This window comes from Hylaeus volcanicus, chromosome 2 (assembly GCF_026283585.1).
Source record: "Hylaeus volcanicus isolate JK05 chromosome 2, UHH_iyHylVolc1.0_haploid, whole genome shotgun sequence".
Taxonomy (NCBI): Eukaryota; Metazoa; Arthropoda; class Insecta; order Hymenoptera; family Colletidae; genus Hylaeus; species Hylaeus volcanicus.
Genome location: NC_071977.1, coordinates 12,144,832 through 12,168,871, shown reverse-complemented (window position 1 = coordinate 12,168,871; position 24,040 = coordinate 12,144,832). Strand labels below are relative to the sequence as shown.

The 24,040-nt window shown below is 36.3% G+C and overlaps 1 protein-coding gene and 1 long non-coding RNA gene across 2 annotated transcripts in view; one reads left to right on the top strand and one right to left on the bottom strand.

Annotated features, from left to right (window-relative positions):
• Positions 1-644: 644 nt before the first annotated feature.
• LOC128872933 (serine-rich adhesin for platelets-like) overlaps positions 645-24,040 on the bottom strand; it is a 94,059-nt gene continuing 70,663 nt past the window's right edge. Inside the window, exons 9-10 of the mRNA XM_054116124.1 lie at positions 5,941-6,197; positions 645-5,731 (exon numbers count right to left, since the gene is read on the bottom strand). Of these exons, the coding sequence (XP_053972099.1) occupies positions 2,285-5,731; positions 5,941-6,197 (3,704 nt within the window). The 3' untranslated portion in view covers positions 645-2,284. The remainder of the gene's footprint in view (positions 5,732-5,940; positions 6,198-24,040) is intronic.
• On the top strand, positions 8,875-14,651 carry LOC128872948 (uncharacterized). Its single transcript, XR_008456281.1, has 2 exons — positions 8,875-9,100; positions 10,412-14,651. It is a non-coding gene; the product is annotated as an uncharacterized LOC128872948 (long non-coding RNA).

Genomic DNA, 24,040 nt, shown 5'->3' with positions numbered 1-24,040 from the left:
CGTAAAATGAAAGATAAAATATTCACAATGTAAACAGAAGTTTAATTAAGTCTGCCATATTTATTTTTATTATTATCACAAGCTCTACTATCAATTAAATATAGAAACAAACTTACAGTTGACCATTTGAATAATTGCGTAACGAAGGATGTTGCTAATTTTGCATTTAAATACATACATTACGAAAATGCAGTTACTGCATTTCAAGACAGTTTCTCTTTTTATGACATTTTGTTATATTTTTATCTATAGCTTGTATGCATGCATACATATTTTTTATAAATTTCAATGAGTAACTCATCGAAAATTATCAGATTTATATAGCAGCGAAGCAATCAGGAAGCATATGGTAGCTTCTAATTCTCAAAGATAATACTCACTGCTCTAAATTGTTATTAAGATTTCTTCTCCCTTTTTGAATTAAATTTTTGTATTCATTCCTACTTACTTTTTCTTATGTATTTGTTTTCCAAATCAATTTTGTAAAGAAAAAAAAAAAAAGAAATTTTGTCATTTATTACTTTGGAAGGAGAGGAAGCCTTGTAACATTGTTTCTTTTTAGTATAAATGAATGAGTAAATCAATATTGCTGTTCTAGATATGAAAGAATCTACAATCCCTTCAAATTTATCAAAGTACAAAAAAAAAAAAAAACACTTCGACTTTATTGTTTAAAAATTGAATACAATGGGCCGAAACATATTTACTTAACGTTATATTTTTCAAGGTTAAAATCAATATTAACGCAATAAGTGCATAATCGATTTTTTAAAACAAATTTTGAAGATCTCAAGCCAAGGTTTTTGAATCGCCTGTACTTTCGCTTAAGCTATTTAAAATTAGATTTCCTGTCAAATGCTTTTAAAGACGTGTAACTGTATGTGCATACGCCTATACATAAAGCAGGATATTTCAAAACATTACGAAATAAAAACAAACAAGTATTGCAGTTTCTACGGATAAAGAGAAAAAGCACAAAATGAAGAATGAAATCTAAAAGTAGCGCAGTGAAATTCATTCACAGTTAAATACTTCTTGGTTCTATTATAAATTGTTTAAAACATTTTTTACTTCTTTATTCGTATCGTTTCGTGGCAGTAAGATTCAAACAATTGATGTAGCGTATAATCGGTAACATCTTTAAAATTGGAAAACAATTCCTTCTATCATTTTTTTTTGTCATTTTCAAAGCTCTGATCGTAAGAACATATTTTCTCTCTCTCTTACATCGTACAATATTCTTTCCATGTATGGTATCCGAATCGACGATTCTCGCGTATACATACAAATTCTTCCTTCGTTTCGTATTTGTTCGAATTTATTTAATAATATGTATCACATTAACTCATAAAAGTGCTGTACATAAATGGATAGAGAATACATAAGAATGGTATTAATGAATGACGAGTGTATTATATTCTCTCGCAGTATACTCAACTTCGGAATAGGAACAAACAAAACAAAATAAATATATGGTACCTGTTGTTTACGTGTGTATGTGTATGTGTGACGTATGTGTGTGCGTGGCTGTGTAGATATGTTTATGCGTGTGTGTACGTGTTAGATAAGTTCTTCTCCATAAAAAGTACGACGATTAATCATTTATCAAGTATAATGCACATATAAAATTAAAAAGTATAAAAAGACCGTCCAGTTTCGTGATTTATGTTAAGAATATGTTAAGAACCGCCTCTCGTGCGGTCAAGCGGGACGCCGTAACGCTTCCTCCGGTTCTCCAATTTTCATCTCGGCGACTTCATAGCGGGCCTGGTGCGCTCGTACGCGTGTGTGTTTCGTTTTCTTACAGGCCGGTTACAGCACCACGTGGACATAAAATCTTCTGGTAATCTCAGAGACCAGTTCGAAACGCGTTTGACTTATTTACAAATTCAACCGATATCCCTTTTAGCATTGTATCTCTTCCTCTTCTATCTTCGTTATTCCCCTTTTTCCAGCGAGACACCTGTTTCCCCCGACACGACCGAAGCAATCAAGAAGCATGTATTTTTTCTTTCTTTTCGTTTTTAGGGTATATGCTCTCTTTCTCTCAGTCGCTCTTTCTCTCTTCGCCAGTATAGATAAAACGGACTCATTACTTCATCGGTACATATACACATTAATATATTATCTTTTATATTTTACGCTAGTTATTAGTAAAAACTCCTTCCGATTCGTTATATATTCCCTAATAAACTACTTTAGCGGATGATCCAAATTCTTCCTCGCGAAGAAAGAACAACACATTTTCGGATGCGTGACGTATTGATCGACGTACAGAGTTAATTCAATCGGAGCTCATGATCAGTTGATTATCGTTAGGCGTGACTACGGGTGACAAGTCCTTTTTCGGTACGTCGTCGATGATCGCGTTCATTTCCACTTTCTCGGAAACACCGTTCTGCACAACCTTCTCCTTCTGAGTCGTCGTTTTTCCAGGGGTCGAGGTTCTGTTTGAAATCTTCGACGTCGCGGTAAGCTTTTTGATCGGCGATGCCGTCGAGGTGGTCTTCGCCGTCATCGATGCACGTTTTGCCGTAGTTGTAGTCGTATTGCTAGTCGACACACGAGTCGTCTTGGTGACTGTGCTGGATCGAGCCATGGAAATCTGTTTATTCGCAGTTTCCTTGACTTGCTTGTCGATGATCGGGGAGGACTTGGGCGTCAACACGCGAGATTTTGTTACTTTTCCAGCGGTCGAAGTCGACTTGGGTCTCGAGCTGAGCGTGGACGTTGTGGTTGCAGAGATACTGGTTTTTGTGGTCGTGGTGGCGGATTTAGTGGCGGCGACGGCTGATGCAGGTCTCGTCTTTGTTGATGTCGTTGTCGTCGTTGCTGTCAACATTCGCGCGGTCGTGGTTTTCGCTGAAGCAGCCTTCGGAGCTGATGTTGTCTTACTGATAGGAGGTTTCGCCGTGGCAGTGTCAACTTTATTCAGAGACTTTATATCACCGTTTGCTGTGGGTTTTTTGTCGCTAACAGTTGTTTTTGCAGTGGTCGAGGTGGGTTTTGCTTTTGCGGCGACACTACCAGTGTTCGGCCTGGTTGCGGACTTCGTTACCGAGGTTGCGCTGGTCGTTTTCGGAACAGGCTTGGTAGCTGGCACTTTGCTGGACGTTGTGCTAGAGACTGTTGTCTTTTTCGCAGCGTCGAGGTCCTTTGGACGAGTCGTCGTTGGCTTTTTCGCTGCCGCGGTGGACGTTCTCGTCGTGGAAATGATAGTTTTCGAGGGAGACGTTGGCGTTGATTTCTGCGCGGTCTTGGTAGCCGTGGTTTTCGACGGTTTCGCGGCGGTAGGCTTGGTTTTCGTTTTGCTCTGCGCTACGACTGCACCCGCGACGACGCCTGCAGCTACTGCAGTCACTGCGGCCGCTTTCGCGACTTTGTTCCCTGAAATCTCGGCGGCCTTCTCCACTGGAGGTTCTTTGATCGCTGAAGAAACTTCTTCGACCTTTGTCTCCGCTTCTATTTTATATTCTTCGGCCTCAGGTGCAGAGGGCTGTTCTGGTTCTCTAGCGGCAATTAATTCCTCTTTTTGTGGAACTTCTTCTTGTAATTGTTGGTCGAAGCTAGATACCAGAGTATCCTCCGATTTCGTTAGCAACTCACTTTTCAAACTGGAAAGTCTTAATTCCGCCATGGACTCGGACAAATTCAAAACGTCTGCTTTCATCGGCTCTTCTGTTACATGTGTCTTAAATTCGAAGATGTCCGCATCAACTGGAGCCTCCTCTTTCGATTCGACGACATCGTCGACTTTTTGTTCGAGGGCCGACTTAATGGAACAAATCATGTCGTCGACATTCTGTGAAACTTTTTCTTCGGAATTCTGTGGGGAAGGAGGCGGCGTCGATTCAACCTCGACGACTTTTTTCACGCAAACTTCCTCTTCTTCGGCGAAGTCCAACAAATTGTCTTGTCCCGATTGCGTGGGTATTGATTCGACGGCTTTTTCTTCAGGAGGCTGCATGCCAAATACCAAATTGTGTGAAACGGGCTCGCAAACGTTGCTGGATTTCATAGAAGAGAATTCACAAACTTCATCATTGTTCGTATCTACGAGAGAGGATTGATAAATGTTGGTTGTTTCTACGAATGGTGACTGATCGACGTTGCTTTCTTCTATGAGCGGAGATTGATCAACGTTGCTTTCTTCTATGAGCGGAGATTGATCAACGTTGCTTGTTTCTACGAGAGATGGTTGGAAGTCGTTACTTGAGTCTACGAGATACGATTGACAAACGTCGCTCGCTTGTACGGAAGAGGATTCGCAAACGTTGCTAATTTCTGTGTTAGTAGGTTTGGAAATGTCGCTTGTTTCTACGGGAGAAGACTCGCAAATAATGTTGCTTGTTTCTAGGGGAGAAGACTCGCAAATGTTGCTTGTTTCTAGGGGAGAAGATTCACAAATGTTGCTTGTTTCTATGTGAGGAGGCTCGCAAACATCGTTTGTTTTTGCGAGGGAGGGTTTACAAACGTCGTTCGATTCTGTGGGAGAAAAATTGTAATATCCAGGTGTAAATTTCGGAGCATCAGCGTCCAATGCAGACAGAAGCTTGGAAGACACCTCTGTATTCTCCGCGGGTGCCAAAACATCGGTTTCCATTGCCTCCGGAACTGGCGATATCGACGCAGGCGTATCAGCTTCCTTTATGCTAACTTCTTGCCGAGAACAGGCTTCTAGAGGAACCGCGTCCTCGCTAGTTTCGTCCATAGGCTTCGTTTCGTCGATTTCGATGCTGGAAGGTGTTAAGATTGGTTCGTTATCGATGGAAACGGCTTCCTTTTCCGACTCGAACTCTGCAGAATAATTCTCTGTCAAAGGAGAATGGTCGGATTTCGCAGTTTCTTGTTGGTCCAACTGGGAAGACTCCGACTGCAGGTTCAAGAAGTCGACATTAGCCTTTGTTTCGTCCGTGTGCTCGATGAAAGTGGCTTCGCTGTCCTCTTGTTGCGAGGACAGGTTCACGAGTTCCGCGGACTCTCCAAGAAAGGCTGGCGTGTGCGTTGGTTGTTCAGCTTCGGGGGAAGCCAGGGTTGTCAGCTCGGGATGCGGTTCCGGTGACTGTGCCGTGAATCCTTCCTCTTCGATCATGCCGTTTTTGTCGTCCAAGTCTGTGTTGCTGAGATTGTGAACGGCATTCAAATCAACAGCCTTGTCGAACGCCGCCTCGAAGTCGCTGGGCGTAAAGGACATGGCCATAGGATCTTTGGCTATGTCGTAGTCGCGTTCGGAACTCGAGAATGACTCGTCTACTGTAGAGACGCCGGTTCTATGGAAATCGGTGGCTGTTAGGAAGCTAGTGGATGATTCGTCGCCAAACTCGGCTTTCATCGACGAGATCTCGGAATCGTCCAGGTTCGCACCAAAACCATGCACCTTTGGTCGATCGTTTATAAAGTCTGCGTCATCGGTAGGTTGCGAGTTCACGCCATTTTGATATTCTCTTTCTTCGGGTTCAACTTCTCTTGGTCGTTGGCATACTTCCTCCTCGAATTCGCTCTGGCTCGGCACTTGGATATCGTCCATTTGAGGAACTTGTTTCAAAGGAGAACCAGAGATAGGATAATCATTCGATAGATTCATCCTCGGCCCTCTGAACTGAGGCGAAACCGGAACGAATTCAGCCGCATCCGGGTTTAGTGGAAAATCCATGTTTTTTGATTCCTCTTGCTCTTTTGCGAAAAGTTTCTCCTCTTGATCTGATTCCACCGCTCCGCTCTCTGCGCTAATCTGTAGGCAAAGAAATTGCGTTTCTTTTATGCTGGCGACTAAATACTTCGAATTCCATATACAAATGTATGCGTGAAATTGAATAAACTCAATTTCACAACTATACTCTGGTTTGAGCAACTGTAAGATTGAGGACTTCAGAGGTTGGTACTTTAATGTATTATTTTATCAGAAGTATATGTTTAAATTAGAGTTAGAGAATGACGCACCTCTGTGTTAATAAGCTGAGACTGTTCCTCCTTCGGTGTTTCGCATTTAATACCCTCTCCTATGTCTTCAGACTGGATTTTCAACTCGTTGTCTTCGATGGGAAGCTCTGGACTTTCGATTTCTCCCTCGGTTTTCGCTTCCTGCGGCTCGTCAACGGGATCCTTTTCTTTGTTTGGATAGTAGTTCCACTCGTCTTCCGAATCCTCGCTGTCCGCTACATTATCTGCTCCAGGGACCAGTGCGGGCTGAAGAGGTCCTGCAAATTAATAATATCGGTATACAGAGACTTGTACTTCTACAAATATGAATTAATATCATGCGATTTGAAAAGAAACACTTGCTTTACAATTCGACTCTTCGTTTTTAGTCATCTTCAGAATTTAAATATATTTAATTATGTAACAGAGTGTAATAATTTAGCGTTTCAGGCAAGAATTTCAACGAAATTTATATGTAAAGTGACAAAAACAAAACTAATTATAAACAGTAATTTTTAAAATATATTCATTCCTTTTCTTGTTGTAATTTGATCATTTATTTTAGTCTACATGTGCAGGGTTTTAACAAAAGATGTGGGCGCTGTTTAGAGTTCATAAAAAATAAATTAAATAAATTCTTCTCTGTACAAAAAAAAAAATATCTCAAGATACATTCAATACTTGGACTCGTAACGAGGTTTCTCCCCTTAAGAGAAATTACGAAAAGGATGTATCGCTCGTGCATTGATTTAAAAGTCCCTGGCACCAAAAGAGCTGGTCCGGGGAAGGGAAATGTTCCACTGAAAACGCTGGTAGCGAACGTGTTAAAATCATTACGAAATTCTCAGCGTAATAAATACATCTTCCAACCTTGTAGATGATGTACACCGGCCGTCAATTAATCTTGCCGCTTGAGGGGAATATGGCACGCTTCGTGCTTCCCCTTCTTGGCATTGCATCTCGGTTTCGCGTAGTTGAGACGCTCGATGGGCGTGTGCCTGCGCGAGGTAGATGCGTTATCGTCTGCCATGTCGCTGACCGTGTGATACAACGATTTAACGTGAAAATTTAATACTTAGTGGTCCAAGTATTTCACGCGTTGACAGAGTGACAATGCTGACCTTTTTTCACAAATCGAGAGACGAATCTTAAATGGATCTTCATTTGCTTTAATCAAACACACGCACAAACCAAAGCAATCTTTATTTGTATATTGATTTTGACATTCAGATATCCTGTCTCACTTTAACTGTAAAACACTGAATTTTTCAGTTATATACTTTAATAAACCCAGCTCAACCTGTCTCACTTTAATATTGTATATTCTCTTTTTAATTTCGAAGGGTATCGTGAATGGTAATAATGGTAATTTTAATATAAAAGCAAACGTTCCACGTGTGTGTCAGTATCCCTCAAAAGGTTAATCACGAAATGGCTTTATTTATTTTAAATACGAAAATTGAGCGTTCAATTCAAAAGACTTGAGAGAAGTACATGAACTGCCAAAGTTTGTGCGTAGGAAAAATATTTGGACTGCTAAGGGTTAATTCTTGAAACGTAATGACTACGTATTTAATGGACAATTAATTCGGTGGGTTTATCGAACTTGTTTTACGCTGTAAACATCGTCGAGCGATTTACAGAATACCGTTCTTATTTTATGCCAATTTGTGTTGCTTGCATCCTAATTTGTCACATCTACATAAGTTCAATGTTGCTTCTGTCGCATGATCGCGCATCTACGATGCGCAGGTAACTGTACCATTAAATGCCTGAGCTGCGCAAGAATTAAAGAAGGGAATTCGAGAAGAAGAATGTCATATATCCCCCCAAATGCAGGTGAATGAAATTTGATTCGTAAAATAAACGACTAAACGATTTAACAACAATACTTACTTAATTAAATAGTCATACAGATTAATTTTTATTCTTCCAACGTAAAATATGTTTTTACTCTACGATTCATATCTTAATTTTTATTTTGACGAACAATGAATGAAACATTGCGTAATTTTCATTTCTTATTCAAAATTTCTGTCTGGACAAGAGTTTTTTCAATCTTAGATGTGAGTCTCGACAAAAATGTACTAAAGTAAGAAAATCTGAATTGTAAAGGGTTAGAATTGAAAAGGGCTGGTTGCTTCAAAGTAGACAGCAGAAGCTTTTAACATGTTGCAAAAGTAACAACAATTGATCCACGTTTTTCGTTGCTTTAACCCTTGACACACCACTGGCTACTGCGACATGTACAATATGCACCATAACTCAGTTCAAATTTTACTCACGGTAACAAAAACGAAACCAACGACACAATTGAACAAAATTTAAAATATGGATATTTTCAAATTCTCGTAGGAATGAGAACACTTTCAATTTTCAGAAACGACACCGCAAACTTGCCTCGAGGTTGTTGGTTCCACTATCAAAAAAGTTCTCCAATTCCAAAAAGTTAAATCTCAAATTCTCGTTCGAAGAACCCTGACGACGAACTCTCGCGACGTTCAAATCTCGGCACTTTTCGACAATTCGTTTCACCCACAATTTTCGTTTCGAAAAAGTAAAGATGGTGGAAGGAAGCTGAGAAACTCGTCTTCGAGGAAACGAGTACTCCGGAGCCAAGGTGGAACGAATTGGGGGGAGCTAGAAAAACCGCATTCGAGTCGGTCGACAGGGAAAAATCGATAGGAAGGAAACGAAAAGGGTCGAAAAGCGGAGCCGAGACACACCGAGAACCTGTTCGAAGGTTCCAGTAGAGAGGCCGAAGAAAGGAAGACCGAAAAACTGCGATTCTACCGGTGCTCGCGATCGTATCACCTTTTTCTGCACAGTGAAAAACGCAGGTGCAGGGAGAAAAATGAAAGGGACGCGTGCAAACAAGCAGGAGAGCCACCGAAACTTGTTTCTATCGCAGATGGTAGTTCCGGTACAGGTTGGATAGTGCCGGTACTCACGAGTTCCACGAGGAAACGAACAGGATATCTGGCCGCAGGAGCGATCGCCGCTGACTAAGAGGAACTACGCCCGCCAAGAGATGCATTATCGATCTAGTCTAGAGCCCCCCGTAGCACCCCCTTCCGCGCCGGCCCTGCCACCACCCACCTGTGCCATCGTATAGCAACAGTCGCACCTCATCTCCGACAGGAACGTCGCTCCTGCGATTAGTCCTGGTCCCTGGCACAAGGTGACTCACCCTGGCAACGGGCACAGGACATTTCGTGTTAACCCTCTGAGTGCCATTGGGCGCATTTAGATAAAGTGGACAGAAGGAGCTACAGGGTGCGGCAGAAATAACTTACACATTTTAAAAAACGATTGAAAAAAAAAATGGTACGAGATAACACCAGATACTTTTTTTTACTTTATGTTTTTGTCCAGCTAGCTTATGTTTTTTCCGCCGAGCTACGGTGGCCACGAAACTCTTTCGCGTAAAGAAATCACTCGACCCGGAAACACCATCTGCAAAATGTCGCGCTGACGACGCCCTGTATGGACCGTAGCTCGGCGGATTTAAGTCCATGTGACTTTTTTCTGTGGGAATACCTCAAGGCCGAGGATTTCAAACATCGTCCTTTTGGTCCTTGAATGAACTAAAGAAAGCCATCCAAGAGGAAATTGAAAGAATTTCCTCCGAAATGCTAGCGATAGTGATGGAAAACTTTCAAAAACGACTCCAAAAATGTGTATCGCCCGTAAAGGCCACCATTTGGACGATATAATGTTTAAAACATAAAGTAAAAAAAACTTTTTTATATCTAGATTTAAGAAATAAAAAGTTTCTGGTGTTATCTCGTACCACTTTCTTTCGATCGTTTTTTAAAATGCGGGAGTTATTTCTGCCGCACCCTGTATCTGTATAGGCCATGGACGGATGTATGCGCTTGTCAATCTTTCTCAACTTACGAGGATAACGATCGATGTTTCCCATAAATTTTTGTTACATTTTTTAAGTTTAAATATTTGGATTCATTCATTTCCAAGTTAAAGTAGGTTTTACATTTTGATTGTTGAATTTGCTTGCATTATTAAATTGCGAATAACAGAGTTGTAATTATAACTTACATTTCATATTTGTTTGTGACGTAAAAATATCATCAACTATATCAGTGTTCCCTATACTATTTATTATATTAACACTTTAGTGACCACTTTAATAGGCTTATTTAATCGCCTATTTGCCATGGCAAGCAATACTTTCTTATCTATTACTGAGATAGTATTGTATGCACCCATCGTTATTATAGAGTATGAGCTATTGTGTAAATATTTATCTAAAAACGATTCTAATAGATAAAACATTGTATCATACTAATGTTACGAAAATAAATAACATTATTAGATTTAATTATATTATGTCTAATCATCAGCATGTCGATAAAAAGAGTTCAAACAATTCAATATATACATGGAGTGGAAGTACATAAAATAGAGAATATGACGGTGAAAATGATTGATTTTTATGATTTGTTAACCCTTCATCTTACCTAATTTACAGACGAACCTAACTCAAAGCTGGACTAAAAATGATCCAGGCATCCGTTGACGAAGGGTTGGAGACAAGCAACCGGTGTTCCATGAATTTCACTTCAATTTTGGATGGCACTTCCGGGCTATAAACTCACAGAGGGTGGACCTATAAGCGGGCCGTCTGCATTCCCGGCAGCAGTTTTAGGCTAGCATAGGGATTCGCGCTTAATCAGCTAAGCCATTGAGACGGTTTGCGACAACGGTCCCGTTCTCTCTACCCTGTGAATAATTGAGGGACTCGATCCGTGCAGATCACCGTTTCTAAAACTGCGAACCATGACTCCCCAGAGGCTGGCTTTAAAATTCTTTCGTGGGTCACAGAACATTTCGAAAAATATGTATCAAAGTATTTTGTCTTCGTACAAAATATATTTTAAGCTGGGTGTCTTTCTAAGCTTTGCATTTAACACTAATCTATTAATTTTATACAGGCTGAATCCTCTAAGCTTTGCGTCTAAAATAAATCCATTAATTTTACACAATTTGTCTCCTAAGCTTTGTATCTAAATCTATTAATTTTATATAGGTTGAATCTTGTAAGCTTTGTATCTAGAATAAAGCCATTAATTTTATACAAGGTGCCTTCTAAGCTTTGCATCTACAATAAATACGTTAATTTTATACAGGGTGTCTTCAAGGGTATCTGTATGAATGTATGCAGGAGGAGCTTACGATAAAATGAACATTCAGTTCTACCTGCAATGACGAGGTGATAGCGATAATTGTTTGTTACAGCACGTAAATAACAAAACGATGAGTAATGAGCAAAGAAAGCGATGGAAATCCATAAAAAACGAACGAACTGTGGTTCGATGAATCGAAGAAAAAGTTATTTGCATGACGATCGTTTAAATTATGTTTGAGAAGAATGATTTACGATCGGGAGTGTCAAAGGGAACATTGGGATAATTTCAGAAAAAAATACGAGTTTTTCGCACACAGGTTCGATATTAAGAAAGAGAGACTCGAGGTATTTATTAATCGCTTTTATTTGCAAATACTTTCTCAATCGTTTATTATAGATCGCATTCCACGCTACAATACTCTTACGTCGCTAATACTAAATAAATATTACTCTTTGGTACTTTTGCAGGATTTTACGCTTGTAGCAATTTGTTACGCAAAAATATGTTTTGTTCATTTACGATACTGTCCAAAACTTCGCAATCTCCGGTAGTCTTAAGATAGCATACACGATAATATTATACAAAATATTGCTTTAGTTTGTACAAACATATTTACAATAAAGCGTGTCTCGTGGCCTTTTCCAAATCGAGCTAGATGTTCTAATTGGAGAATAAAAAGCAGAAGGTAGTATTATTGTGGAAAAAATGGTGTATTATCCTAACTAGTTAACTAGAAAAATATTACCAACATCACCAAGTATAGGAATAAATAGGATAAATGATAATTTATCATAAAATGTTTATAAATCGTCAAGTATCAAATTCATGGTTATTTTCTATGTTTTATACCAAAAAATGAATTATTAAACAAGAAAAATTATTTCTGTATGAAAACAACTTCCGACACTTGTACATCACACAGTATAAAATAAGAAACAACAGTATTACAAGCTTCTACAAACGTTATTTTTTTTATAACGAAGAATCATAACAACGTATGATAGAATTACTTTTATTAACCAGAATCTATGAATATTCCTGATTGGAAAAAGCAAGTGAATTCATATTATATTGTAAGTTTGTGTTTCAGTGTTGTATCTAAAAAATCACAGGATAATTGAATAAATTTTGATATTAATAAAGAATTGTTTTATTAGGTGTTCTATAAATAGAACACTGTCACTAAATGGGTTTAATCAGTAATGCCATCGAGTAGAATACACAAGGGCACAACGCAAAGCATGAGTCGTGTGTCCGTCGCCAAACAGTTGACAGATTCTTCAATATTTATTTATTTATTTATATATTTCTGTAATTAATGAGTTAAAACACAATTTAAACCATATTAAAATTTAAGTTGGACAAAGTACAAGCTGAATATATTGGGTTGTCCAGAAAGTTCGTGCCAATTTTTAAGGAACATTCAAAGACACGTTTGAATTTCGATATATATTTATTGAATTATCTATGTACCATTTTGTTCCACAACCTTTCCACCTCTCAAGGAATGTACACATTTTATTTGTTTTCAGCCATTCCGATATATTCAGACCTGTACCGTCTACTAAAAATCGGCATGGACTTTACAGACAACCCAATATAATATTGTGCATATTATCAATTATATTAATATCACAATGTAATACTTTATAATGTACTCTTGAAAGATATTGCAAATTACTCGAGAGCCATTCATATGGGTATAAATTATTAAATAATTGGAATCCTTCGAAATATGAAGCTAACACGTGAAAAAATTAATCAAGCAGTTATCATAGATAAGGCATCATTAACCAAGTTTTAATTGGTATAATTAAACTTCCTTCCTGAGTTCTACGTAGATCCTATTAGACAGCGTGTACTTAAATATCATTCGACACAGGAAGTGTATACCTTGCATTTAATTATTTACTAACTATACAAGGTGGCTCAGTATTTACAAAATAATCGATATCAGAGAAAACTATGTGCACCCAACTAATAACATATTACTTTAGTTTATAGTTCTTTAAAATAATTGTGAAATTATTCTTCAAATACTGTGCTCTTTATTGATCTCATCGCTATAGCAAAGACACTGGAAGATAAAAAATAAATTTTATTATCAGCGAAATAAAGTTTCTCTGAATCTCATCTAAACAAGACACTGGTACTTAATAGGTTAACATTTACTGTTCGTTTATAATATTCTATAAACAGTGCACCTAAAAATAAAACATACTCGAAGCATTTTTCTGGACCTGTTATTCCAAATTATTTGACAATGTTGGCCTGTAGGAACAATATCGCGAAACATTATTTAGACTGCGGAAGTTTATGCATTTATGGCAAATAAAAATATGGGAAAATTTATAAGGATGTGCACACATTTAAAATATAGATAACCGTATCAACAATAAAGTACATGTCGGACTGTTTAAAAAACAAGACATACTTTTATCTGAATTTTATTTTGATGTCTACTTCTGTAGACATTGGAATTTGCATAAACATCCGCGTCTACATATTATATAAACATGTAATGGAGTTGGAAACCACCGTGCCAGTCGGAGCTTCTAGAATCCATCCGGTTAGAAACAGGCTTAAGGGATGCCAAAAAAAGGGCAACCCACGCGGAGAACGTTGCCTTAACCCGTTCCTAAATCTAACCTTCCTTTACCACCAACGCGAATTCATTGGAAAGAACGCAGCGTGCAACTTTCAACATTTATATTTCACCAATTCTCCCCTTGACTGGGGAATTGAAATTTAAAAAAAAAAAAAGGTCAGAGAATCTTTTTTCTTTTATAGTAACCGCATTTTCTAACATAATTTTTAATCGACCAGGCAATTATTTAACTCTTTGCGGCACAGAAATTCAGGTCATAAAATAGATCCATGTTGCACAGGAATTTTATTGCGTTTTAAATCAAACAAAATTGTTATAAAGGTATCACACCTATACACATGCAGCTATTGCAAAATTTCGAGGTGGGATTAAAAGTGTCCCACCATGCATTACGATCCATCAAAAAGGTGGGACACTTTTAATCCCACCGTGCCCCAAAGAGTTAATCAATTTCAAATGTTCTATAGAATATAATCGACCTCTAGATTCGTTGCGACATCTATAGCGCCTCATTGTTAAAAAACAAAAAAAAAAAAATCAAGCTCGAATATTTCGTCCCGAAAGAGGATCCGTTGTTTCCCCGCGACGTTGTTTTTTTCACGTGTCCTTTTTTCTTTATTTCGATCGTTCGGGAACCGTACATCGGTTCAGTGTGTATATAGGGAGCAACAGAGAGCTAATTTTAACCCAATGACAGCAGGGGGAAGCAAGGAAGATAGGAAAAATAAAAACGAAACGAAACTTCTCCCCGCTACTCGAGGCCTCCGATGGTCACTCGTTTCCCCTCTGCATCACCTGACATAAACGTGATTCGGTACGCAGCATGGGAGCACTTGGTCAACGATGGGCACATTTTTATTCAAATAACAGATGACGAACGAAAACCGCGGCGATTTGTCTTCTGCGTTCGATCGATTCAACAGTTACTCGAGGAAGCTTTCACGCATTGAATATATGTACAGTGGGTGTAGAAAGTATTCGTACACCGATCAATTTCAAAAAAAAAACTTTTGTGTGAAATTCCTCACTTATACAGAATACCTAATCTTTTCGTACTGTATCTATTCTAGACATTTCCAAGAATATGTAGAATATCATTGTTTATAAAAAAAAAAAGGTAATAAATTACAATTTCACATAGTTTTTTTGGAAATTGATCGGCATACGAATACTTCCTACACCCACTGTAATTTCATTTTGGGAAAAAAATAATATTCAAAGAATAATATCATGCTTGGAAAATTTAATATCATTAAGGAGATATAATTGCAGTGGTATATAAAGTTTGGAAACGATCGAGCAAGTAGTTTCAGAATTATCATTCCACGGATTAAAGAAATGTTGTTTAAAAAACGCAGCGACGGATTTATATAGCCTCAAAGATTTCTGTATGAAATGATTTGAAAAAAATTACCAAATGCATTTTAAAACATATCCTAAATATTCTCAAAGTTATGCAAACATTACATAATTCTTCTCTATAAAATAAATATACCAAGAAACAGTTAGTACTTGAGTTCTTAATGTGCTTTACCCTCTTAAATTCATTTCGAGTAATTAAATTTTATCTTATTTGATAAGCATATCAATTCATTTTCGTAAATTTGTGTTAACGCTAAACCTGTCACAGGTCAAATGACCGTTTTCAGCCTACTACGTAGTAAGATGTGTAAGTTATACAATTGTTTCATGTATTATTGAATTTAGTAACAAGTGAAATATTTTTGCATTCAATTGAAAAAGATGTCTTTAATATCAGTCACTTAACCGATCGAGGAAGAATTACAAATAAAATATCGGTAGGTTTAGTGTTAAAGATAATATAAATGATAAATATATCTGTTAAAAAATTAGTGAGCACACGTTTTAGAAAAGCTTAGATATTCTTAGACGTGACCACTCGGAATTTGTTTGATCGACAAATTCCTTTTAATAAGTAAGCTTCTTCGTTCCAAGGTCAGTCAAGGTCGAGATATATGAAAAGCAATTTAGATATCGCGGACCGTGAATTGCCATTTATGAAAGAAAGTGAAAAGTGTGTAATCTTACAATTAATTGCAAGATTAAAAATAAAATTATATTCGTAACTGATAAGATATACACTGTAAACAACGCTGCATGGCGTTGGTTATTAATTATACGCGAACATTACCAACAACGGCGTAAAAGAAAGCGGAATCATAATTAATGATACAAGAATGGATTATTGTAAAACAGACTTTTTAAAAAGATCGTAAAAACGCGTAATAGTTATTATTAACATATTACCTGCCAGACTCTTGAAAATTTCTAATGTGATTCAATTTTGTTTACAAGCTATTGGAAAGTGCACAATCAAACATTTATTCTTTTATTTATTTTTGTAACTTCGTCAAAATTCAAGGATTTTATTCAAATTTATTTTCTTTGGCATTTGACCATCAGAATTAATTTTGTTTATACATCAACGTGTTAATAAATTCGTATTTCATAGTTTCAATTGTAAAATTACGATAGTATCTTATCAATAGCAAAATTACAAGAAAATTAATCTAGTATTAATTCAAGCAGAAAATTATTGCTACGTGTATTTATCACTACTTGTATAAAAACAGAAAATAAAATTTCAATTGTGTAATATCAACAGTTACCAGTTATGTTAAGTATATATCAATTAAGTATTTTCTTCCATTGTGATAAATTGTTTGATACCACAGATAAGAAAAATATGTTCTACTGCTTATCATATTTCCAGGAAGGTACATCTTATAAATGCGTAACTCGTATCTCGATTTTTAATACCGTTGATATAATATTGCAATAATTGAACGTACTTCAAAAGAATATGCGAGTCAACGTTTAGAACACTCGCTCGGTAGAAAATGTATAGAATAAAATATATAAATATTACAAACGAGTTTGGAAAGATGATACAGTTATTGGTACTTTTCAATTAGCTCACGTGACCTCGACCTTAAGTGGGAAAGAAAATAAATATAATTTATTATATATTTATTATTATATATAATTAACGCGTCCTGAAAGTGACGATAACTGTATCGTTTCCTACTTTATTCGAAATTACCGACAATTCCTCGAGCATCGTAAAACGCGAATCTGTTTGAGAAACACTGAACGTATTGGAAACGAAGCGCGACCAATATCACGTGATTCCCGCGCGAGTCAACGAAACGTCACAGTTGGTTGCAGTTCTGATAACAATGATTTCACGAGGTAAGGGTTGCCAGGCAAAGAATCGGCTTTACACACGGAACAATGAATGCAACGCCGCGGTTGTTTACTACGATTACATTCGTTCTGTGGCACAACGTGTAGGAATGACCGACAAATTTCCAATACAAATTACACGAACGTTTTCATTTCAACTACGTTTCATACCGATCGATGTTCTACTCTAGTTCGTTCGTGCTCGTTTAGTATTTAAGGGATTAGAAGCTCGCCTAAGGTAAAATACCCTGTACTTGAACACATATCAAAGTATTCGGTGTAGAAATTCATTCTGTGCGTTTGCATTCAATTATTTGCAACTCTAAACCAGATACAGTGGGTGTAGAATGTATTCGTACACCCATCAATTTCCCAAAAAACTTTTATGTGAAATTTTGTAGTTTCTTAACTTCTTTTCTTATAATCAATGATATTTTACATATTCTCGGAAGTCTCTAAGATAGATATAATCCAAATAACATTTACTAGTTAATATAATTTGTGAAATTAACAAAAGAATGCGAAAAGTGGGTAAAAGTATAGAAGCAACAAGTATTTGTACGACTCTTATGACGAATCATTTACAGTAGAGTTTGCAACGTAAACACATTAATTTATTGCTCCGTACGAATTAGAAAACATCGAATTTCCAAGAAAGTACTTTCAAAAATGAAGAATTAACAAGATTTAAAAATTGAAAAAGATTCCACTTTAATTAACTAATAATTTAGTTAATTTAACGCTTAGAAGAGTTGCAATAATTATATAATCAAATGAAAATCCCACGAAGGAAGTATTATATACTTATAAATTAAGGCGGGAGGGTCAAGTAAAATTCAAAATTTTGATCTGTTTTTTTTGTTTTGTTTAGAAAATTAATTTACCATCTGGAGAATGTGCTCCGACCATTTCAGCTAAAACTTCGAAGTCTAAGTGTACCTACAAAGTCATTAAAGTGATGCGCTCCGAACGGTACATGAAGGACTATTTTTAGATCCGGAAACTTTAAATGCATTTTTCTCAAAACACAAAATTTCGCGTGCCGTGTAATGTAGCTTAGAGATTTCTCAGCCGATTGCTATGAAACTTGGCACAAAATATTCTTTAAACTATCCTCCTTTGCATCAACCTAAAGGTTTTTATAAAAATTGAAATAAACAATGTTTTTAATCATTTCTTTTATAACAAGATTTTTTTAACGTGGGGTGAAATTTTAAATTAAAAATTTTTTTCTTTTAATCTAGGTTGATGCAAAGCGGATTACTATATTTTAACGAAAAATTGGTGGATTTTTGATTTCAAATAATTAGACTGATCTGTGCGTTGCACGGCGCATTTTCGAGAAGCCAACTTCAAACAGCTGCTGTTCATTCATTTATGGATATTTTTACTTAAAAAAAAATTATATAGATTATCTAGATGCTACAAAATATCAAGTAATTAGTAATAAATAAATATATATTACGCACTCTTCAAAAATAATTCGCAAAAAAGCGGTTGTTTACTTGACCCTCCCCCCCCTAATGTAAATTTCTCTCTCTTTTTGTAAACAAGTTTTAAAAATTAAACAGTTGTGCGAATACTTATTGCTTCAACATTTCTATCGATTAATTGTTTTTTTCTTGTTAATTTCGCAACCTACATAAATAGCCATTTTTTTTTTTTGTAATCTATCTATTCTAGAGATTTCCGAGAATATATAGAATGTCATTGTTTATAAAAATAAGTTGATAAATTACAATTTTACACAATTTTTTTGGAAATTGATCGGTATACGAATACTTTCTACACCCACTGTAGATTTACTCGTCATTTTGTGACATTAACCAATACAATATTTGTATTGCTATTTTAAAATTTTATTTTTCCAAAGAGAAATAGATAGCCAATTTCTTTTTTAATTTGAATGAATGTACACATGATTACAATTAAACGTGAAAGGTGATGTCAATTAGTATCTACCGTGACTACGCTGACAGGCGTCTTTTGTTATTAAAAAACAAAATCCTAATAACTCTTTTAGGATATCATGTGGCATTCAAATTTGAATGTCGGGAGATTAAAAATTTCGAAGTATAACAATTTTGATCGATAGCAGTATTTCACGGCCATAATTGAATAAATTTGGAAAAATCTTAAGATTTCAGAGAAATTTTATAAAAATTGGCTCGACAGTGAATGTGTATCTGCTATTAGCTCGGTAAAGATCGCGACCGCGAAGAACACGTTTCATAGTACGCAGGCCAACGTAATTTGCTTAAGTTTAAAGTAAGCTGATCTGCATTGACGGCGCCGCGTTATATCCAATTACAGACTTATATGTGTATGTATACCCAAGGGACCCGACTAATGTTGTGAAATGGAAAACTGACCGTTGTGTATCGTCGGCTGTCCGAAATTGTAAATACAACCTGGTATCACGCGATATTAAGGATGTTCAGGCTTCCAAATTAATTAGGCAATAAAAACGCCCACTGGGACAATAAACCAACCGATTAATTTAGTTCTAAAGCATTATGTTCTAGTTTACCCCGCGGTATACACGCTATCGATACAATCTCCCGTGTATCAAACCCTTTTACAACTACTTTGGCAATTTTAATCGTCGAATTTAATTTTGGCAATTACACATTATATTAGCAGTTAGCGTAATAGTAAGATGAAATAATACTTTACTTGTTCAAGTAGGTAATAAAAAAATATGATTCGCTTTTATTATCAAAATACTACTAATTTAATTTACTATTACCAATCATTTACTCGAGGTAACCGAAACCGATTTTATTTTTCTATTATTGTGAATATAGCTTGAATAATAAAATATTCGGCCCAATAGATTATTTATATTTGAATCTCATTTGAAGTAATATAAATAATTTTAGAGGCGCCTCTGAGACTAATAATTAAATTATACGAACAGGATGAAAATCGTGTGAGCGACCGAATAAAAATGAAATAACCTTTCATTGATAGCAACATGGTGATAACGCATGAGGGATGCCCCTATTCAAATCTCACGGTTGGAAGCTGTCGTTGAAATACGAATACGGGTCAAGCGATAAAAAAATGTTCAGTACAGACAGATGCACGCATTGCAGACCTACCGTCATCTTATTTACATATTTCACGATATTATTAATATATAAGTTTTCAATGGATACAGATGCACGCATTGCAGACCTACCGTCATCTTATTTACATATTTTGCAATATTATGTATATTATATTTTATAATGCAAGTAATTTAGTATAATAAAGAAAGTCATAAATTATTGTATTAATTATTGCATTCAAGTAACATACTTGCATTATTCTCCAGAACAAAAATTTAAGGATAGTAACCTTTATTAAACGAGGTAACTGGTATATGTATATGAAACTCTTCAAGGATATTGGTAGAAAGTCTACGCTTGATTTTTCAGTTACTTTAAATTCTGTCATACAAAGGTAACTAGTACGATTGGGAATAAATATTCATAATTAAATGTCCTAGTGATGTAACATAGCAACAAGACCTTTAGACGTTGTGTGTTAATATCAGTTGAAATTTTAACGAGGATAGAAACAATAGTAGAAAAACAAATGACGAACTGTTTGGCAAAAGCATTAACTCATCAAATACCAAAGAATTTTATCCCGACATTCATTTCTTTTTTTATATATAGAAAAAAAAAGAAACATTTTCTTTCAAGTTACGGCGAGTTCTATAAATAGTGAAATAGTGCATTGGCACTTAGAGAAGTATCTAATAATATCTAGACACTTGTACAGCATGCAGAGTAAAACAACAAACAGTACTATGAGCTTTTACAAATATTATATCAGTGAAAGATCATAGTAAAGTAAGAGAAATCAATTTGATCGATCGAACTCTTAAATCATTTAAAATTACAAAAATCGAATAAATTGTTCCCGAATATAATTTTTCACGACTCGTAATATATTATAAGAAACGTTGCAAACAAAATACTGTACGTTTGGCTTCTTGTATTTTAAAAATAGCATGATAGTAAAACGAATTTTAATATTTCGAAATGAAATACTAAGGCAAGTCATGGGACGTACCTTACCTCGCAGAAAATATCAATTTTATTCGTCAAATATTTTATGCGATCATAAAACATCGAAACGTGCCACAATTTAAGAACTGCACGTGAAGGTTGCACCGTATCTACGTAACACATAAAATACCTGTATTTTATGAATACAACCAAAATGCGTCGTTAGTGGAGCACGAAACTTTTTCTAGGAACCATTTTAGAAGCGCACGTCATTGCGCGCATGAATGCCCGCCCTTCGAAGATCGATGAGAAACGCGTAGATCAGGACAGTCTCAAAACTGAGCTGCAGTAAAAAAAAAAAAAAGAAAAGAAAAAAGGAAAAAGAAAAAACACTCGATTCCCTTTGTACAAGGCTTATGTGAAATATCATTTCATACAACATGTTCTTTTATTTCATAATAATTTTCATACTCCAATGATCACTTTTGAAGTATTATTTCATATAACATGTTCTTTTTATTAATAATTGCTTAAAATAATTGTGAAATTGTTCTTGAAAATGATGCAAAAATGTATACACATTTTTTCATGATAAAAAGATTCACCTGTCTATGCTAAATAATTGACTCCAAAATAAACTTTTCGGGGGAGTTTTACATAAAACAAATTACTATAATGACTTCTGAAAATTTAAACCGTAAAAATTCAATGTCTCAAGATGAATTTGAAATGTCGGTTGCTTTAATTTTTGGTACATTACTTTGAAAATGTCTAGTTTAGTATTTTTATTCAGGTCAATGACGACAACAATAATTACGTCTTTTTTCTATGCAGCATTTTTCTATGTTTTGGTTTCACGACGTTACATAGGGAGTCGTCGATTGTTTCCATTGAAGACTGAGCATGACAAATCGGCTTCGGAGTTCGGTTTACGACTGTTTTCATACGCGAATTTTATGTTACTTACAATTAGTACACTTAAATGCGCGACAAGTTAGAAGCTTCTCCACAGAACTTTTCATACGAATTTTTTGCCCACCACTTATTAGAATCTTCCGTTTTATATGTACATATTTCATTTCTGCTTTGTCTCTATTTCGCCAAAAAAGGAAGAATATGAATTTCTTTTACACACTATTCTTTGAAACGTCCTTTGCAAAAAGTGAGTCGAGTGTAATTAGTTTTCCCTGAAAGCCACGGACGAGAAGAATCTCGCATCGGGCCTTGGCTAGCCATCAACATGAAATTGTTCGAATTCGTTTCCAAGAAATCCAGCCAAGTCCGTAAGGAAGTCAGCCCTCTCGCAAGACAAACAAGAAAACGTTGAAACAGAACGGTTTCGCGAACGAATCGAATATCGCTACCGACGATCGTCGACGGCACTCCTTAGTCCAGCGATCGACATTTTCGAAACGCGCCGTGGAATCCGTGGAATGACACGAAATCGTCCGGCGAACATTCAACGCCGGCCGGCATCCATTCCAAATTTAAATTCGCCGCAGACCCGTTCATGGTGGACGTGATTAACGTACCTTACAGAACGCTCTCTCGCTGGCACTGTTTGTCCTTCGTTGGTAAACGAAGTTGTACAGAGACTTCCTATCCGCACACGTCCCGAGAAAGGCTGCTCGGGGTTTGTTATTGGTATGCACAATATACAAATTCAACTTTAAGACGCACTACGAAAACACTTCGAGGAAGATCAAAGGAGACGCACATTCGCGATCGTCCGGGGCTCGAGTCTAACTGCCGGAACCCCCTTCCAGGCAGCCCACGCAACACGACCAACGATTGGCTGACGCCTGTCGAGACAACCGCCAATCGAGACGCACCGCGACACCGCCGTCCAATCGCGCTTGGTAACGACCGTTCGAGATACTTCTCTCGAGTGGCGGCAAATTTAATTACGATTATTCAAAAATGTCTCACCGAAACGCTGACAAGGGAATAGCCTATCGTCTACGATCTTTCTAACACCTTTTAAGAGTGAATCTGTACGTCGGCAGATGACACTCTGTGGAATATTTTCTTTCAATGGGCCATTCTCTATTATTAATTACGATTTGTGGTAGATTAAAGTTTAGATAACTTTCTGTTATCAGAGGACTGAGGATTTAGTGCATTTACGATATAAACTGATATAAAGAATACATGTTAATCAAAACGTATGTGCACTCGTGCAAAATGAAATAATATTGTTATAATGAGTGTAGAATATATTCGACATATATTATATGTATTTGATGTATGCCTTCTACACATTAATGTACGTCATAATTGCATAAAATCCTTCAAGAAATGGTGGATTATAAATAATCTGTACCGGATTCTACAATCCTTAAAATAATGTTTATCATTGCTCATATTTTGTTCATATTTGGCAACCGTAGATTAATCGCGTTACTACAATCGCCAATGAACGAAATACCTTATCGGGCTATATAAAGATTAAATCCTTAAAATTGTCGTCGAAATTTAGCAACATTCCCAACATTACTCAATCAGTAATGAATTCTAAGGAATAAATGAATGTTAATTAAATATTAGGTAAATTCATACAATTCACGGTAGAAGTAAAACGACCTTGGGGCTACGTGCTCAGATAAATTTAGATAGAAGGAAAAAGAGGGGCGTGGTGGTACAGTGAATAATTGCGTGCATACAAGAACGGTATACGTGGCTTCTTTGGCACAAAAGTGTCATGACGGTTCTCCTTTTTTAATATCGCGTAGTGCTTCGAAGAAAACAGTCAGTAACGCTTTCCTGTTGCACAGCGACGAGAATATTCGACGTCTCCATTCCCCTCGAATCGCGTGGAGGATTCTAAGCAGTTAGCCACGACAATTATTGCGAGCCTACAGTTCTACGAAGATCGACGGAGATAGACACGATCCTTTCTTTATTTATTCATTTATTAAAGTCCTGAGTTGACATTTTCAACCATGACACTAGGTATAATTCTGATCTACAGTGGGTGTAGAAAGTATTCGTACACCGATCAATTTCCAAAAGAAACTATGTAGAATTGTAATTTATTAACTTATATTTTATAAACAATGACATTCTACATATTCTCGGAAATCTCTAGAATAGATAGATTACAAAAAAATGGCTATTTATGTAGGTTGCGAAATTAACAAGAAAAAAATAATTAA